At 49.1% G+C, this 18,633-nt stretch overlaps 1 protein-coding gene across 4 annotated transcripts; it reads right to left on the bottom strand.

Annotated features, from left to right (window-relative positions):
• Positions 1 to 1,516: 1,516 nt before the first annotated feature.
• Positions 1,517 to 9,848, bottom strand: HOPX (HOP homeobox). Of its 4 annotated transcripts, none has more exons than XM_065836711.2 (3): positions 9,099 to 9,848; positions 4,256 to 4,431; positions 1,517 to 1,780 (listed from the first exon to the last, which is right to left on the bottom strand). In XM_065836711.2, exons 1-3 carry the CDS (start codon positions 9,268 to 9,270, stop codon positions 1,703 to 1,705), a joined length of 426 nt encoding a protein of 141 aa, XP_065692783.1. In that variant the 5' UTR covers positions 9,271 to 9,848; the 3' UTR covers positions 1,517 to 1,702. The 4 variants fall into 4 exon arrangements, with proteins under 4 accessions (XP_065692783.1, XP_065692784.1, XP_071663911.1 ...); XM_065836712.2 differs by lacking the exon at positions 9,099 to 9,848 and adding an exon at positions 4,680 to 4,745; XM_071807810.1 differs by lacking the exon at positions 9,099 to 9,848 and adding an exon at positions 4,680 to 4,728 and having other exon boundaries at positions 4,256 to 4,462.
• Positions 9,849 to 18,633: the final 8,785 nt, after the last annotated feature.

Genomic DNA, 18,633 nt, shown 5'->3' with positions numbered 1-18,633 from the left:
TCACTTGGACTTGGGGCTCATTTTCTCAAATGCCAGGAGAACGGGCAGATCCAGACCTTTGTTTTGTATGCATCTGTCATACAAGTTTTGCAGATGGGTTAAATCTGTGCAGTTCAGTTATTCACTTGTGTGACCCTGGACAAAATAATGGAGCTCTGCATTGAGATTTTTGGAGCTGAACTCAAAAAAGCAGAGTTCCCCTCAGTGTAAGGGAGAAGGCACGTGGCAAAAACTAAGAAGAAAACAGATCTAGGTGCCAGACTCTGCAGAACAAACTCTGAGCTCCAGCTGGGTCTGAGGGCAAGTCGGTTTGGCAGCGGGATTGCAGGGGAACAACACAGCCTGTGTGGGATGTGGCACAGAAAGATAGTTTTTATCTGTTTCCTGTGGGTCTGGTGGACTTTGCGCTGGCAATCTAACCACTGGTGATGGGCTGGAGATACTGAGGCAAGAGAGATGGTCTCTAGCAAGGAACAAAAGCCATAAATGAAAGCATGTGGCAGTTTCAGTGCCAGTGTATCTTAATTTTCCCTGTGTTAAACTGATTGTCCTTCCAAAGGAGTAGACACAGGTGACCACAAACCAGAAGAGGATTAATCAGAGGATCAGCTAATTGATTCAATAATCCACTAAGCAGAGGATTTATGAACCCTTTTGAACAAGGTAAGGTCTCTTGGCAACAGTGCTGGTTATTTTTTAGCCTGTGCATGTCCTTTACCAGGATGGATGAGAGTCTGGGCTTTGTGCAAGCGCCCCAGCGCAACTGCATCCCTCAGGCTTGAAAATGGCCAGAAGGAGGCTGGGATCTGCCCCCCACCTCTGTGGGGAACCCGAGCATCACCAGCCTCTGCCACCTCAGGGCTTGGGCTGTGCATGGGACTGTGTGGGCTGCCAGGGACAGACCTGTGGGTGCCCTAGAAGAGGAGGTTGTTCGTGTCTGTGGGTGGTCCCTGTGGCAAGAGGGAAAACCCAAGGTGCCCAGTGAAGCTGCCTTTGAGAAATATTGTCCTCCCAGAGGAGTCTGCCTCCTGCCACTGGGGCAGGGAGCACAAGCAGGGACATAACACAGCTCCTCTCATCAAAAACTTTGGTTTTTATTAACACATTGGGAGAAAAAAAAAACGACCAGTAAAGACCAGTTCTTTCACTTAGGTGGCCTTTAACAGAAATGTGAGAAACGCATTCAAGGGGGACTTGGCTTAGTCTGCTTATGGTGTAGGCAGTTGTTTTGCCAATGTTCAGAGCTGACTCAAGCATCTTGAGCTAACCAGGATCACCTGAACAACACATCTGGTTTTCCAGGTGCCTTCTCTCTGGCTGACTTGTATATTAAAGCTAGCACACATACTTTGCCTCTGGGAATCATAAGGAAAATAAATATTTTTTCTCCAGTCTACATTTGAACCTTTCATGGCAGCTCTTATGCAAGTCTGGGACAAGGGCATGAGATTGCCCTGTGCTGTGCAGCCCCTGTATATGGATGGGAATCACTAGGCAGGTTATGCAGCCCTCAGAATCTGTATACACACACATATATATATAATATTTTTTCCTGCTTATGTACACTTTAAGTAAAACACGTTAAATAGCAGAGTATTACTTTGTATCTCAAAACCTATTGCAACAGAAGAACCCCAAGGAAACCCACTCTGAAGAGCTTCACCATCGTTTCCAGCAGGCATGGGGATCGGAGCAGCATCCACTAGTCCCTGACAGACCCGCTTTCTGAGGGCAGCCCTTCAGACTTCCTCCACTCTGCCAGGCGCTGCTTGAACCATTTCTGGAGAATAAAACAAACCAAAGCAAAACAAAACAGAGATTGAGTGCACTTCACTGAGTGAATCCTCCAAATAACCTTGCTAAAGGTGCAGATGTGGTCAGCACGTGGGACAAGGTGAGAGAAACTCATGGCAGTGCAGGCCGCAGGACAGCTGCTCCTGACCAAGTGGCCTTGTTACCAATGTCTGCACCTCTCTCAAATTAATTTCTTTTGCTTACTTCAGACCTTGAGAGCATGGGTGTGTCCTCATTGTATTGCTGTGAGTCCAGGTTTTTCTTGCAGAGTCAAAGATTGGTTAAGGAGCTGCTGGATGGTGCCTTTTTAAATGGCTGGAAGCAGTGAAACAATCACTGCAGGGCCAAAAATGACAGGAATCAAAAGCTGACCTGCTTCAGAAAGGATGAAAGGGACAACACAGTGACTCTCAACAAATTCAAGGACAAAATGATATAAAAAAATTGTTTAAGAATTATCTTAGTCTATAAGCAATATGCACGGCTATGTTATTCTGTAGTGACTTAGCACCTCTAAGCCAGCTCCCAAAACTGCTGATGCCACTTCCACACAATTTCAGTTTCAAGTGTTAGGTAAAACACAGCTGGACAAAGCCACACCACCTCCCTCAGAAGTGAGATATAACTCCTGTGTGCCAGAAGCACAGCTCAGCCTTTTATTTGGGAACGTGCCTGTGATTTGCTTTGTTGCTGCTCATTTTGTTGCTATATTTGTTCATGGCTATTTTTGAAGCTATTGTGGTTCGTAATGATAGAAGCATGGTGCTCTCCGCGAGTGGCTCTCGCTCTAGCACTGTCTTGGACCATATCCAGTCTGATGATTGTCTGCCTTGCCTCCTCCCCAAAATTTTGCTTCCTGACCTAAACCACCGTCTCCTGTTGACTCAGTACCTCTTTGCATTTCATTTTTACTAATTTTTTTATTAAAATTACTGTTATATCTAGCTCATAAAGCACTCCAGATGTCAGGAGAGATGATTCTCTCTGTCATACGCAATGCAGGCACTTTGCAGCTCACCATCCCAGTCTCAGTCCTGTCCATGACATAACCTTCATCTCCAGATCTCTAGGAGCATCCTGTATTCCTGGAAAAAGATGGCTATCAGGGAAGGTTTAAAGACATTTCCAGAGCTGTCCTGGACATATATGGCCTGTGTTTACAACTTGCTTCAGGAAAATAAAAATGAAGCAGTGCTGTTTCTAAGGAGGAAAAGGTATTTCAGGGGTACTGCCTCCTTGCTGCCTCAAACAAGCAGTGGTACCTGCCTGTCACCAAAGCACAGTAGAAGAGGAATCTCCTTTTCCACTCCAGCCAAGGACTATTGGTGCAACGGATGTTGCACCAGCAGCCTTCCCTGGGACAGGCTAAATGCTGGCATTGCCTGCTCCAGTCTCATATGCCTTTGTCTGTGCCCAGGGAGAGCCAGGCTTGGCAGCTCTCTGCAAAATCCTGCTAACGTTTCGGTGGGTTGGATTTATTTTCTATACCCATCAGTGCTGCTGTGGGTCTAGTAGCTTATAAAACACCTGCATAAAAAAATGGCTGCACTGCAGCCTGAAGGAATTTGTTTTGAAGCCTGGAGTAGTCTACAGGTAGCCAAATGGAGCGTTGGGCTAAGTGGAGGTCCCAGACAGTAGCAGCCTTTCCCTGCGGAGGGACATTTGGAGGTGTCTGTATCTCCTGGAGAGGCTGACAGACTTGCTTAACATCTGTGCTTGGGGATGCTGAACCAACTAATTGCAGTGGGGAGGAGTGTGCACAGCCTGAGCATGTCCCACAGCACATCCTGCAGGAGCTGAATCTATCCTGTGTGTTTTAAAATTATTGTAGTTTTCTCAGACTGTAAAGCCAGCAGTGAATTTGGCACCTGAGGCTATCTGACATGGGTTGGAAGGAAAGGACAACACCCACAACTGCATATTCAGGGCTCCACAGCCAGACAGTGACCCCCAGGACATGTCCTTGTTCTAGCTGCAAGTAGCACTAGCCTGGTCTCCAAGCCTGGGCTGGGGATGGGGCTCCTGGGCACGGGGGGGTGCAAAGATCCCAGCGGGGCACAGGGCTGCTGTGTGGGAGGCCATGGCTGTGCAACAAAGGGGCAGCGATTGCAGGGGAAGGGGCTTTGGGGATAAATGGGGTGCAGGGAGGATGTGTGGTGCAGGGAGGCGTGGTGCAGTAGAGCTCTGTGGGTGCAGTGTGGGGTTGGGGATGCACCAGGGGCTACAGGGGAGACTTGTGGGTGCAGTGTGAGGTGCAGTAAGGAGTATGTGGGGTTCAGAGAGTGCAAGTAGGGAGCATATGGGGCATAGCAGGGTGTAGGGGGTGCAGTAGGAAGCAATTGGGGGGCAGAAGGGTGCAGGGGAGAGCCAGGGATGGGACAGGCAGGAGATGCAGGGGGAGTGTGTGGGGTGCAGGGGAGTGGGGCTGGTACCAAGGCGGGGGCGAGGAGTGCACACTCACCAGGGTCTGCTCCTCTGAGAGCCCAGTCTCAGCTGCAATGAGGCATAGCGTGGTGGGGTCAGGATGCTTGTTCACCTTGCAGAAGTTGTACTCCAGGATCTCCAGCTGCTCCTCAGTGGGAGTCACTGGCTTCTCGGTGGCCATCTCCTCCTGGGGCAGGGCTACGGGGCCAGGCGCTGCAGAGAGGGGCTGGCATCATTGCCTGAGCTGGGAGTGAGGCCACACTTGCTGAGCCTCAGATTTGCCATCCCCTTCCCCATCAGCTGCCCCCTCCCCAGTGGCCTCTGGCTGTGGCAGGATGCAACTTTCTTCCCCAAGACACACCAGGGAGCTCAGCTGGGAGCCCAAGACCCCCAGCAGCTCCTGCCTTGGTTTCCCCACTGCGATGACTGCACACCAACAGAACACAGCTGGGCTGTCTCACCATCCTTAGCTGGCAGGAAACTGCAGCCTGGGCTCTGCTTAGTGTTCCCCCGTTGGTGTATTTATAGTCAACGTGACTCCTGTGGGGACAATTCCTGTTTACAGCCATATTTAGGCCTGGGCGTCGCTTTGGAGTGATGTCACAGCAACTGGCATGTTGGGAGGGATAATTTAAAGACATTAATTATAAAGCCTTATTTATCCTCTGGGTGAGGGGACAATATCTGACATCTAGCCTAGTATGTTTATATTTTTTCTTCTCTCCAGCCACCAGGCAAGTTTGTGCTGGGAATCACAAACCAGAGGATGCAGGATCCTTTGGCAGCATGGGCTTGGACCCAGCAATCACCCCATTTTTCCTCCTGATCAATGTCCTGGTGGTCCTCCTTCTAGCAGCATGGCCAGACCTCACACAAACCTGGTGATAAGCAGGTGAGTTACTTTGTTTTGACTAGTATTTCACATTATCAGCCATGGGCATAAACAGATAGTAATGTTGTTCCTGACTATGGCTGAATGGTTTGTTTTTTGCTTTGTAAGTGAAGGGTCAGGACTGTACCCTGTGCATGTCCATTGCCCAAGCCCTCACTGCGTTTGGCTGTGATCGGTGCTAGATGCTCCCAGCAGTGGCACAAACAAGGAGCCCACATTCTCCTCCAGAGTGAGACTTGTTCCACTTGTGTTTTGCACAAATCTCTGGCAGACTTGGCAAAAAAGCACAGGCAAAACAAGTAAGTACACCCTGGGTAAGTCCCATATCTCTCTTCTGCAGGGCTCCAAGTTTGCTCCCTTGTGGCAGAGGGTCAAGCCTGCCAATTTGCTCAACTAAAACACAAGGCGTTGCCCCCACAAAGCACGCAGAAGTCCCTTGACACTGAATCATCTTGGTGTTTCCGAAACCAAGCTGTGGGGTGGTGGCAGGGGAGGAGCTGGATGCAAAAATGTGGCCTTTCTTGATCAGCTCTCCTGCTGTCCAAGTTGCCTGTCCCATCTCTGTCAGACAGGCCATTTGGTTTTGCTGGCTCTCCAGTGCTGCCAGGAGTCCTTGGCTGGCCATGGGACTCCTCAGGGCCACTGCTCCCCTCCTCAGCTGCAGACCTGCAGTGCCTGCACCTTGCAGTCCAGTTTCTCTTTCCCTTTGGCTCTGGGCTGTAACCCAGACTGCACCCCTACTGTGTAGCTTTAAATCCAGCTGCTTTCCTGGCTGATGGAGAACTCACCTTAACCCACTTGGTACCCTGGGGTGTACTGAATGCCCCAGGGCTCTCACTTGCTGATGGAACTGCTGGGAGGGGGCTCCGCTCCAAAACTGCCTTGCAGCTTGCAGAAAGCCAGCTCTCCTGTTCATGAGAGGCTGGAGAGATCCTGTTCTTTGAGCTTTACCTCAAAAAGCAAAGTCCCCACTGAGCCTTGTCTGCAGGAGGTTGCTTTGACTAAGGAAAAGGATCCTTTGTCATTTGAGTAGGGGCTTATAAATAGACCAGGGCTGGTTGTGAAACAGCCCACTCTTCTTTAGTCACTTGGTAAATACTGATTGTAACACAGTGGTTGCGTAAGGCACCTCTGAGTGTCATGGAGTGTGCTGGTAGACAGCATCATCCACCACCCTGGATGGGCTGGGGACTGACCATCTTTAACTCCAGGTGCTGCAAGCTGAGCTGGCCTTGTCTGCAAAGTGTTGTGGCCATAAGTGTGCAGCAACAGCTGCCTGGGCTTTCCTGACATCAGCTCAGTTCAGAGGTGGCCAGATAGGAAGGGGCAGACAAAGTTCAGTCCATTGTGCCTCTGAGCAGGTGGGGGCCAGATGAATGTTGCTCACCCGGCCACTTTGGGGCTACCTTGAGCATTTGGAAACCTTTGGAAATGGTGCAGGGGGAGAAGATGTCCTGGACTTGAGGTGCTGCTCTCCAGCACTGTGGCTGCCGAATTTCCATGAGGTCAAAGTGAAGAGGAGGCGAGGCCAGGCTCAGGCCACAAGTCCTTCCTCTCCTCAGCACTGCATTGATCCATCTGCCTTTCTCCTAGAAAGCCCAGTCACCACAGGGCTCTCATCACCTCTGGATCATGCATCTAACCTGGGCCACCAGCAGCAACATATCCTGGTGGTTTCTAAATCATTATTTGCAGCCTGCTGCATCAATGTACATTAATGCGTGTGCATTGATTTGCATAGGGAACATGTGCTTCAACTTTCATGTTTCATCTTCACAGCTGTTTCTGTTTCTGATAATCTTCAGGTTCCTGAGGTGTTTCCCCGTAGGACACAGTATCTTCTACCTGCTGGCAGCTCAGGGTGCCCCAGCATGCAGGATGTGATGCCTGATGGGTTTTTTTTGTCTCCCCTCTACCTCTGTTCTGGAAGGAGAACAGTTCCTGCTTCTCAAGGCTGTGAGACGGCTTTCAGAAGGAGGTCACAACCCTGGAGGTCCTAGAGGGCTCTGCAGGTCTCCACACATCGCTCCACTGGGCCCTGGAGGTTTTCAGGAGCCACATGGCCCTGTGCAGTGTTGGCACGTCTTGGGTGCTAAAAATCAGGGGTATATTACAGGTCTTGAGGTCACTAGGAGTCCCTAAAATGTCCCAGCTGGCCACATCTGGACTACAACTTACCCACTTGCCGCTTAAATGGAGCACCATATAAACCCAGCCCTGGAGCCTGGCTTTCAGGCTGCACAGGACCTCTCCCCTGTACTGCAGAGGTGATTTTCTTGCTTACACTTGTTTAAGCCTGACAGAAATATGTAGAACTACAACTGTTTTGCTTAGCTGCTGAAAGGCACCACTGGTATCTGCTTTTTTCTGCCTAAATTTTTGCAGGCATTCGAGAAAAAAAAAAAAAGTACTTTTTAGTGCACAGGATGTAAAGTATGTGTTTGGCTTTCAGAAAGGCTGAGGGGCTGTGGTTGCCATTCAGCTCTGTGACCCATACCGTGCCCACCGCTGTGTCCCCTGGGCAGCACAAGGATGAGGGTGTGGTGGCAGGTGGTTACTCGCCCTGGCAGAAATGACAATGCCAGATGCACTGTCACAGTGAAACCACAGCACCAGTGACACCTGCTCTGTCCTACATGTCAAGCTAAAGAGGCCTGGGAAATTCACACTTGACTATGACTAACTGTCTTGGTTTTAGGTGGAGCAATGTGAGAGTAGCCACCGGCTGAAGCTTGCGAGGGGCTGTGAGCAGCTCCTAGTGTGGCTGATGGGACATTTAAATGCACCTCCAGGGACATTTTGGAGTGAACAGACAAAAGCCAGTGGTTGATGGTAAAGTCTTATTAGATATTGGGAAAAAAAAAAAAAAAGTCTTCATGGTGGGCTGGAATCCAACACTGGGAAAGAAACCAGAGATGTGTGGCCACCTCTGTCCTTGCTGATCTCTGAAAAATCAGCTGGACAAGGCTCTGAGTGACCTGACCTAAATGTGAGGTAGGAGCTGTGGAGTGGAGAGAGACAGCCCTCCGCAATTGTATTGCCTATGTCCCATGGTTGCACCCAGCTCCCCAGAGACAGGGGTCTCTAACAGGACTCCCAGCTCCAACCTGAGACAGGAGAGGACATCCCTCTGTCACCCAGCGTGCCTGCCCAGCACTGCTAGTGCAGTCAGCAGTTACCATCCAGGCAGAAAGCAGCCACTTTTCCAGAAAAGACACGATCTCTGTTTGCTCAGCTTTGTTTTTTTGAATGGCAGACACCATAGCTGGCTGGCTGTGCAGCTTCCAAACAATTTACTGCACTCGAAGCCTCTGGCAAACTCTTTGAGCAGCGGTTCCTGCCCAGCCGATGGGGTCCCATCGCCACTGCTGGGATTCCTGACCCCTTCCCCAGTGCTCTGCCCACTGTCAGGGGTGGGATGCGATTGGAAGCATCCACATCTGCTTTTAGCTTGCAGCTATTTCCTGCCACTGCAGGGATCAAAATAGCAGTTCTCAATGCAAACGAGCCCTCCTGCCCTCCCTTGCTCTGCTGCAGAGCCAAGTCCTGTCCTGAGCTTTGTTTGGCCTCCTGCTGTGGGGTGGCTGTGGATAACATCAGTCAGCATGGCACACAGGATAAGGTGGGATGAAGGCTTTAAAAATAAACTGGACCCTATCATAAATAAGGAAAAAACACCTGTCATGCATCCTGTAAACTACCCGTTCAGCCTTTTAGAAGATAATATCAAAATGGGAACAAAGCAAACAAGAGCACAGCAGCTGCTGAAGCAGAGGCAGGTCCCTGTGGTAACCCAAGCCTGGGGTCTCTGTCAGCCTGTGTGCCCCTCTCTCTGCCCCAGCCACGAAGCTTTCCCACCACAGCCCTGCTGGGTGCTGCTCCAACCTCCGCTGCATCAGCAAATGCAGGTCGGCTCCTCCCTCCATCCCCCCACCCATCCCCAACTGCGAATCCACCCCAGCACCCCCAGCTCAAAGCCTGTGCTTACCTGGAGCTGGCAGGGACCAGAGGTGTGTAAAACAAGAACCCTGCAGGTCCTTGGGTGACTGCTTAAGTATCTGCGTGTGTGTGACAGGCGGGGACCTGAAAAACCTGCCGCAAATCACAGGAGCTCCTGGGATCCACAGCCACTCTCTGGGCTGGTAATTCAGGTTTGGCATCCACTCTCCTTGGCAGAGGTCAACGCATGGTTGTACGGGCTGTGGGGTTCTCTGGACGGGTGGCACCGGGAGCCGTCAGGGCTCATCCCACCACACTCTGGGCTGGGGGACGCTGTCCCCCGTGGTGAGGCCGTGGGTGAGGGCTGTTGGGGCTGTTTCCTGCAGGGGTGCAGGAAGGGTGCAGGAAGGGTGCGGCAGAAACCACGCTCAGCTGTTCATCTTACTCCTGCCGAGCCTGCCTGCTCCTCGGGGGTTCCCACCACAGCCCCCTTGGCCAGGCTGCATCCAGCTCCCCTGCTGTGGGGAGACCCGCTCCTGGCTTCACTGATGGAGGCAGTCACTGCTGTGCAGGGCTGGCTTCTCATCTCACTTTAGTCCGCTGCAAATGATTTGTCCACGTTTAAGGTTCCTGACTCTGCTGTTGCTTTAATCAGCCCTGTGATCCTGCCAGGCTGGGTTTAGGGGCAGGACTGGGTCCTGGATCTAGCCTGCTGCTGCAACCCAAGTGCACAGAGGCACAGAGTAGGAGCCTGGCTGGGGATGGGGAGGAGGACAGGGCATCCTCTTCTGCCAAAGATCTGTACTCTCCTCGATTTAAGTGCCTGCGAATCTGCAGTCCCCAGTGGGGTGGGCTGGAAGTATTCGACAGCAGCTGAAAAAGAGGCATCTTGTGAAGTGGGGTGCAGTGGGGAGGAGCTGATTTTCTCTCAGCTCACAGACAGCTGGAAAGGGATGCTGGAAAATCAGAGGGGCTGAAGAAAGGGTTCATGAGAAACTGAATACGGGTTGCAATGGCTGAGATTATCTGCCAGAGCAAAAGGAAAACTGACACTGGATGCAAAAAGCTGTGGAGCTAGCTGGAATCAGGGGCAGGGAGCTCTTGCCCTGGGGAGAAGTGGCTGGACAAACCCAGGCGAGAAACCTGCCATAAGTTTAGTGATGAGCCAAAACTGTCCTGAAGATTGAGTGGTTTTGTAATGTGGGGGGAGACAGAGGCCAAGGCAAGGGGATTGTGAAGAGATCTGCGCCAAAGGGCAGGCAGACCTGTGCCAATTTTCCTATCAGGATGACGTGGATCAAGCAAGAGTGCTTCTGCTACACGAATAGCCTCACTGCCTGATAAACCAAGTTGAGCTGTTCGGTGGCTGCCACAGGAGGTTTTTGGGAGAAGACTTGATCCTGCATGCCTTGAGAAGGCAGCCAAGGGGATATGCCCTGTTTATCTCTGGTGCTAAGCGACAGGAGCATGGGTAGCGATGGGTGGGGGCAAGTGGGTTGGAAGACGTGTCCAATGGGATTGCTCCAGTAGCTGTGGGCTGAGCAGATCAGGGTGCATTCAAGGGGGCTGGAGCAGACCCCTGCAGCAAGGCACAGCCCTGGATTTTGAACCCAGAGGCCCCAAATTGCATACTGCCACAAGCCTCGGTGAGCTCTGGTGGATGTTGCTGCTCACCCGCCCTATGCCTATGCTCTGCCCTGGTACCTGCTCTTGTCCACTCTTGGAGACAGTACCGGTGGGAAGATAGCGTGGCCCAGAAAGATTTTCTTGTGTTTGAATTCTGTCTTTTATTTTCTTCCATGCACATGCCCCAAGCATTGCAAAATGTGAGTAACCTTGCCCACAGGAACAGGATTGGCTCCTTTCTTCCCTAGTTTATTACTGTCAACAGAGAGAAAGTCTTTAATGTGGGAAAACCCCTTTTCCCTTAGCCTGTGAACCCAGCCCAGGCTTGCGCTGGCAGTGCTGGCAGCAACGTGTTTCAGGCTGAGACCTGCTACTGAAATGGCTACAGAGCTGCTATGAGTCCTGCAGTGACGGTGCGAAAGTTACGTCACAAATCTGTCTGCATCTGGCTGGCAAATGCTGATGCTTTTCTGATCCTGAAATCCTTCAGGCCCCATTTCTCTTTCTGGGAGAGAATCAGACTACTGGAGTTTTGTCCCCTTGTCAGGAGAGTTAGATTAAATAGAACAAAATGCAGGGTACATCAGGTCCATCATAGAGTTTTCCTCCCTACAAGGGAAGAAATACAGCTGTTTGTGATGTGCATTTGACACTTTTGCATGATGCTGTGGCATTGCAGTGAGGAGTTGGCAGCTGCAGCCTGTGTTCAGCATTCCACTCCTCCGAACCCCTGTCTCAGAGGCTGGAATAGTCCAGTGCCTGGACTATGGCAACATGTTGGTTGCAGTCACTTTGTGGGGACATCGGACACATAGCTCATGGCCATCTTGGCCCAGATGTTGTCCCTTTAATGCTGCGTGGAGATAGGATGGAAAAAAAAGACGAAGAGGAGAGGAGGGAAGCAACTTGCCAAGCCATCAGGAGAGAATGGGATATAATTCAACTTTTCTGACTTGTTCATGCTGCCTCCTTTGCATGTGTGTGTCTCTCATGAATTTTGCCATTATTTTCTTCCTGAAAATAAGGCTTAGTACCGGCACCTCTTATCTGGGTGTTAAGCAGAGACTTTTTTCTTTTTCTAAATATCTGAGTTAAAAAGGGTGTGTGTTCCAGAGACTCCTCCACAACACAACTGTCAGAGAGAGAGCAAAACCTTCCCTTCTTCCCCTGAACACAACAATGCAAAGGAAAACCACAAAAAACATCTTCTGTTTTATTTTCCCTTTTTTTTTTTTTTTTTTTTCCTGATGTGCTGGGGTTTTCTGGCTACTAACCCAAAAAATGTGGCTGGAAACTAGGCTTTACAGAATTTTTTGGCTTCCTTTCAGTTGTAGAAGAGTTTCCTAACCAGCCAGCACTGACTCACAGGATAACTCTTGCATCTAATCAGATGAGATGTCTACCTGCAAAACCCACTTGCCCCAGAATAGCATAAGGGATCAGCCACACTGCAGGGTGCAGCCAACAATTGCTTTTGTCAAATACCCCAAAAGAACCTGACTGAATGATTGGATCTTTTGATCAGTGTTTCACTGGGAGCAGGAGCACTAGCTGCAGCCCAGGAGCCAGCAGCACACAGTGCTTGCTCAGATCATGCTCCAGACAGGAGGAAGAGGAGGAGGAGGGCAGAGGTGGCTCTCTGTCACCCTGTTGCTGGAGCAGGGCTGCCTGCAGCCCTCCTGGGCTCAGCGGCTGCCTCAGCTGCGCTCTCCTTCATGCATTTTCCTTTTGTTTTAGTGGGCAAGGTTCAGCCTGTCTCTCCTCAGCATCAGAACTGGTCCAGGCCAGACAGATACAAATCAGAGGTGACTTCAAATAAGATCCCTGCCTTTTTTTGACTGTGGGATACAGATGCGTGGATGGAAACTGTGGTGTTTTATGGCTTCTCCACTTGTTCCAAAACTTCTCAGAGAACAGTGTCATCTCACTGGTATTTCCAGGTGCAATCTGTGCCCGGGGTACAGTCTTCCTCCCTCTTCTCCCTTTTACTAACCAGATTGTTTCAAAGTGACTAAAGGAGGCGCTGATACATGCAGTTCCTTGCCAGGAGGCTTTTCAGCAGCACTACCATTGCTTGTAGGCAGAACGTGCCCTAGCATGAGGAGAGAGCCAGCAGGGCATTACTCGTGTGAGCCCAGGAAAATGTGGGTTCTGGCACTGGGGAGAGGCAGGGAAGAGGCCAGAGGAGGCACACAGATCTACTCTCTACTCCTGGAATGCCAGAGGGGTGTGAAGAGGAGCCAGTACCCTTCCAGAGATTTGAGTGGCCATGCTTTTTCTACGGGACAGACTTTTTAGCAGGGCCTATTGCAATAGGACAAGGGATAATGATTTTAAACTAGATGATGGGAGATTCAGGCCAGGCAGGAGGAAGAAATTTTTACAATGAAGGTGGTAAAATACTGGCACAGGTGGCCCAGAGAGGCGGTAGATGCCTCATCCCTGGAATCATTCAAGCCCAGGCAGGACGGGGCTCTGAGCAACCTGATCTAGTTGAAGATGTCCCTGCTCATTGCAGGGAATTGGACTACATGACCTTTGAAGGTCCCTTCCAACCCAAACTGTTCTATGATTCTATGGTTCAGAGAGGTGAGAGGCTGGAAAACGCCTGCTGAATTCCCTCCTGGTCTGAACCTCTAGGCTGAAGCTGCCTAGTTTTGGAAGTCCTGATGCAAATATTTCTATACAGGTCAATGAAAGGATGTTATCCCTCCCTGGAGGAGGAATGAGCTCTGCCAGACCACTAGCATGCAACCAACGTGCCATTTGCAGCCAGGCTGTCCCAAAAGCCTGCCCTGAGGAGAATGAGGGACCATAGCTGGTGAGCATGGCCACAGACCAGCCTGTAGCTGTGCCTTCGAGCCCAGCCGCTTTCTTCAGCCATCACTGTGAGGGACAAGGACCACATTTTCCCCTGTGCTGTCCCAGACCGGGCAGCCCACGGGTGCTGGTCACTCCGAGGGCAGGGAGGGTACTCTAGCTGTGGGAGGTACCTGGCATACAGCAGTCCCTCAGGTTTCTGTCAGACCAGTTTGGGCAGGTGGCACAGGGCTGCCCTAATGGGTGCCCACTGAGGTATGACCCCAACACCACTAGCTGCTGGGACATCGCTGCATGGCTCGGGGGCACCTGTGAGGCTCCCATGGCACTGGCAGATGAGCAAGATGACTTGCAGAGTGACAGTGAACAGGGAAGGGCTTGTAATGGAAACGGGCCCTCTGCTCCGTCTGCCAGGTGTCAGAGAGTGGCTTCAGGGGCCCTGTGCAATTAACTTAAAATGCTTTCCCCTTTAGCAACCTGGATTTTGCTGTTCTTGAGAAGTAAGCACTGACAAAGGCATCACAGCTACCTGGGTGCTAGCTGCCAACAGTCTTCTCTGCATGGCTGGCCCTGGGGAGAGCTGGGTGAGCACAACAGAGGTGCTTGTGGCTGGCTCCCTCATTGCTCCAGCAGCCTCACTGCCGCAGGGACCAAATCATCTGCAGTGGGACATCCCCTGCTCCTAGGAGCTCCCACCTGCTCCAGCTTTGGAGGCTGGGGCACTCCAGTGTCAGACATGTGTCCAACATGTCTGGCAGAGAGACTCCTTGCTGGAGGATGATGCTCCTTACCACCTCTCTCAGGATGCAGTGACTGGGCTGGTGGATGGAGGCGCTTTCCAGGGAGGAGGAGTGTGCTGTGCTGCACAGGCAAGCAGCTGGAGAGTGCTCAAGCCATGGGAGAGCCCAGCAGGCTCAAACAAGCACAAACTCCTGTATGGAATATCTTACAGTCATCTTGAGTTACTGGAACAACCTTGACCAAAATAGAATGAGAAACCAGACTGTTTTTGTACAAGAAAAGATATTTACAATGTGTTAGCCAAACTGCTAGAGCTCATGAAAGATTAAGTAGACCAATTGTAAGATAACTTTGAGCGCGTGGACAGCTGGCATAAGCCAATTAAAACAGAAAGTTAAACACGTGTACAACAGCTACTCACTATAAATGTAAGTCCGTTGCCGAAATAAAATGTCTCTTGGTTTAGCTGCACTGAGAGTCCGTGCCATTAACCCCTCAAATGGTGACCCCAGCGTGATAGGGTCGAAAAAGCGCTGAAGCGAGCGTCTGGAGAGACTCCAGCTGAATGGTCATCTTGGCAGCTGGACTGGTTGAGAAACAAAGGAGAGAAAAAGAAACGGAGAGGAGAGGGGAGGGGAGGGGAGGGGAGGGGAGGGGAGGGGAGGGGAGGGGAGGGGAGGGGAGGGGAGGGGAGGGGAGGGGAGGGGAGAGGAGAGGAGAGGAGAGGAGAGGAGAGGAGAGGAGAGGAGAGGAGAGGAGAGGAGAGGAGAGGAGAGGAGAGGAGAGGAGAGGAGAGGAGAGGGGAGGGGAGGGGAGGGGAGGGGAGGGGAGGGGAGGGGAGGGGAGGGGAGGGGAGGGGAGGAGAGGAGAGGAGAGGAGAGGAGAGGAGAGGAGAGGAGAGGAGAGGAGAGGAGAGGAGAGGAGAGGAGAGGAGAGGAGAGGAGAGGAGAGGAGAGGAGAGGAGAGGAGAGGAGAGGAGAGGAGAGGAGAGGAGAGGAGAGGAGAGGAGAGGAGAGGAGAGGAGAGGAGAGGAGAGGAGAGGAGAGGAGAGGAGAGGAGAGGAGGAGCGCACCTGAGTAATCACTGTATCACAAATACAGGTGAGTGGCTGGATAGTTAAATATGGGATCTAATTTTTTGTAGAATAAACTATTTTTGTAAATTTTACAAAAGCGGAGAATAAAATATGAAGAGTGTATTGTTAAACCAATGTTAAAATGGCTTAAAATAAATGGCTCTCCAACAACAGCAGCAGCAACAGTAGCAGCAGTCTTTGATTCAGACACTTGGGAACAGGCAGGGACTATAATTTGAGAAACTGCTTCCGAAGGTGATCTTGCAGCAAAAGAAATAATGACAATGTGGCGCTTAGTAACAGAGACTCTTGAAGCTTTAAAAGCAGAAAAGAAAGTAGCGGGAGCAGCTAGACAATCTTTGAGCTCCCCATTAGGTGTCAGCAAAGACCAAGAAAAGAGTGTGGAGATAAGTATCAATATAATTGAAAAAGATTCTGAGCATGACCTAACAGACCATAATGTGACCACACATTGCATGGCAACTTCTAAACATTTATTGCCACCTTTTGATACCAACCCTGCAGCAAAAGAGGAGCCCACTGTCCCTAGTGCTCTGCCATTCCATTCAGAGCATGATTTTGATCCGTGAAGCTGATGGCAGTTGTTACAAGAAGGGGTGATTGCCTTGGGCGATGTTGATGCCACATTAGCTTTTCCTGTGATAGTGCATGATCAGGGACCAAACACACGGACTTCATTTCAATGGTTCTTGATAAAAGAGCTACGCAAAACATTTACATCCTGGGGTTTGTCTGCACCATTCTCACAGTACCCAGTTTGCACACTGGATGGGACAGTCTTTGATTGATATACTGAGCATTGTTCCTGGGATAAAGAAATATGGAACCAATCCATTCACAGGAGAAAAGCCAGATGCCAAATGACTTACAAAGCTGAATTTTGCTAAAAACAGTGAAGGTAAATAGCTCTGTCCAATGCTGTTTACTGTATTCACCAATAACTCCCATATTGTGGCCATCAAGACAACTGGAAATGTGTTTGCCTATGAGGCAGTTGAGCAGCTGAACATAAAACCAAAGAGCTACAAGGATCTTTTAACAGATAGGCCTTTTCTTGGCAAGATATCGTGACACTGCAGGATCCAACTAATCTGGATAAGTTCAATGTCTCAAACTTCTTCCACAGTAGGAATAACATAAAAGTAATTGATCCAGATAAAGAAAAAGCAAAATCAGACCTATGCAATGTAACAGCTATAGATAATTTAGGATGAAACGATGGGGATTCATTGAAAGGGGTGGGTATCCCCCAACTCTTGGAAGAGACACTAATCTGCACACCACAATTACAGGCACAATTAGTTCCTGAAATTCTGAGGCAGTCAGCAGACCTTGCATATCAAGCTATGACAGAGGTGCCTGAAACCGACAAAGCAGCCAAATCATTTACGACTATTAAACAAGGTCCCAATGAGAATTACATGCAATTTATTGACAGTCTTCAAGAGGCCATCAATAGACAGGTTGAAATCTTAGACGCTAAGGAAGCACTAATGTTGAAATTAGCAGTAGAGAATGCTAATGTTTACTATCAACATGTTATCTGTGAGTTTTGCAGTACATATTACATGCTTCTGTGTACTGCCTCTCCAAAAATCAAGCAGCTTGTCAGGAATGTGAGTTAATTGTTTTATTGGTTGTTGTTACAGTTGTTTCTTTGTGGTATTGATTGTGTAAGTGTACTGTAAACCTTCTTCCCACTTTTCCCACTCGTGCTGCAAGCAGCCCTGTGCTTCCCCCTCTCCCTTCCTCTTCTTATGGTTTTTACTTATGAGATGGGGTCAGAAATGACTGTTTTCAGTCATGTTTCTTAAGAAATCAGTATTGGGAGGTGTTTTAAAACATAGGAAAGCACTTGGAAACATAAGGAAAGAGGATCTTGTGAAATATTGAAATCAGTGGGGGCTACTGTGTAAGATGATTGGGAAAACTGGGCAGAGAATAGAACCTTTAAGTACCTCTAAGTATAACACTTCGTTGTAATTAATGTTGTTTTTAAAGTGAGAAGAGAAAAAAAAAGAAAAAAGAGTAACTGATAACACAGCAATCATAGATGTTTTCCTTATTAACCCATTTTCTTTGCAGGTATCTGTTTAAGCATATTACAGTTTTAGTAAGTCTTTGCCTGTTATATGGTACAGTAAGTTCACATACTGTTAAATAATTAAAATCTATGGACTCAAAATGTGCTTTTTGTGATAATATAGAAGACCATGAGTAATTTAGCTCTTTGCTGCATGAATGTGGTGGTGAGATTTTGTGTGTAATAGCTGTTGCTTTTCTTTCTAGCATGCTAGCTTTATTCCAGCATTCAGACTTGTGCAACTCTGTGATAGGCTGTGTCTCATCTTGGCATACTAAACCTTGCTCTTTTGTATGCACACCACGTAAAGAATCTTGGTTTTGGAATAACGGCAGTAGCAGACCAGATGAGACACTAATAAAAGCCTTGCCCAGTTCAGCTTGCTGCAGCAGGGGCAGGTGCCGACTGGGCTGCAGCGTGCACTGACCTGTTTTGTCAGGGAGACCCGGCGGTGCTTCCACCTGGCTGAGCAGTGAGCAGTTCAAAGGTGCAATGCAAAAATCGAGATATTGGCTTGAATTAGTGTAATTGTGATCCATTTGAATATTTGAACTTGGTATTTGGTTTGCATATCTGAACTCAGTATTTTAGTTTGCATATATATATATTTGGTACCAAAAGAATTTTGTTTGGGGAAATAATTACAAAACGGGAACCGGTTCCGCTACTAAAATACCACCTTACTCCACCTTAGGATGCATCCTTACACATTAGAGTAATTTTGCGGTCTGAGCTATAGTTCTCTATTGCAATTCATGCTGTTCTGCAGAACTTTCAAAAAAACGGGATGAAGTACGGTGCTGTAAGTTAATTTGCTCTTCTGGTTATCCAATAATTTTATGACCAGAAAAGAATTTAAGTTGTTAAACTCTGATTTGCATTGAATTTATGTGATAGTTGGAGATATAGGAAAGGAAACTAAATATTATGATGGATGTGAACTTGGAAGAGGTTGTATTTAAAGGTTGTTAGAATATGAAGTGATTTGGATCTAGGAAAATGAAAATAATGTACTGATGGTTAATATGCTGGTTTTTGACACCTCTAAGAAATTGCAAAAGGTAAATGGAGCCAAGGAATGTAACTATTGCTGAGCTAATTGGAATTGCATATGGGGTGTATTATGATTGAAATGAAATGGAAAAACAAAAAAGCAAAATATCCCAAGTCTGAGCATAAATTTCAGGCCTGTGTCAAGCTGCAAGATAAACTCAGCTC

Source organism: Patagioenas fasciata, chromosome 4, assembly GCF_037038585.1.
Source record: "Patagioenas fasciata isolate bPatFas1 chromosome 4, bPatFas1.hap1, whole genome shotgun sequence".
NCBI classification, from domain to species: domain Eukaryota; kingdom Metazoa; phylum Chordata; class Aves; order Columbiformes; family Columbidae; genus Patagioenas; species Patagioenas fasciata.
This window is presented reverse-complemented; position numbering and strand designations above follow the sequence as displayed.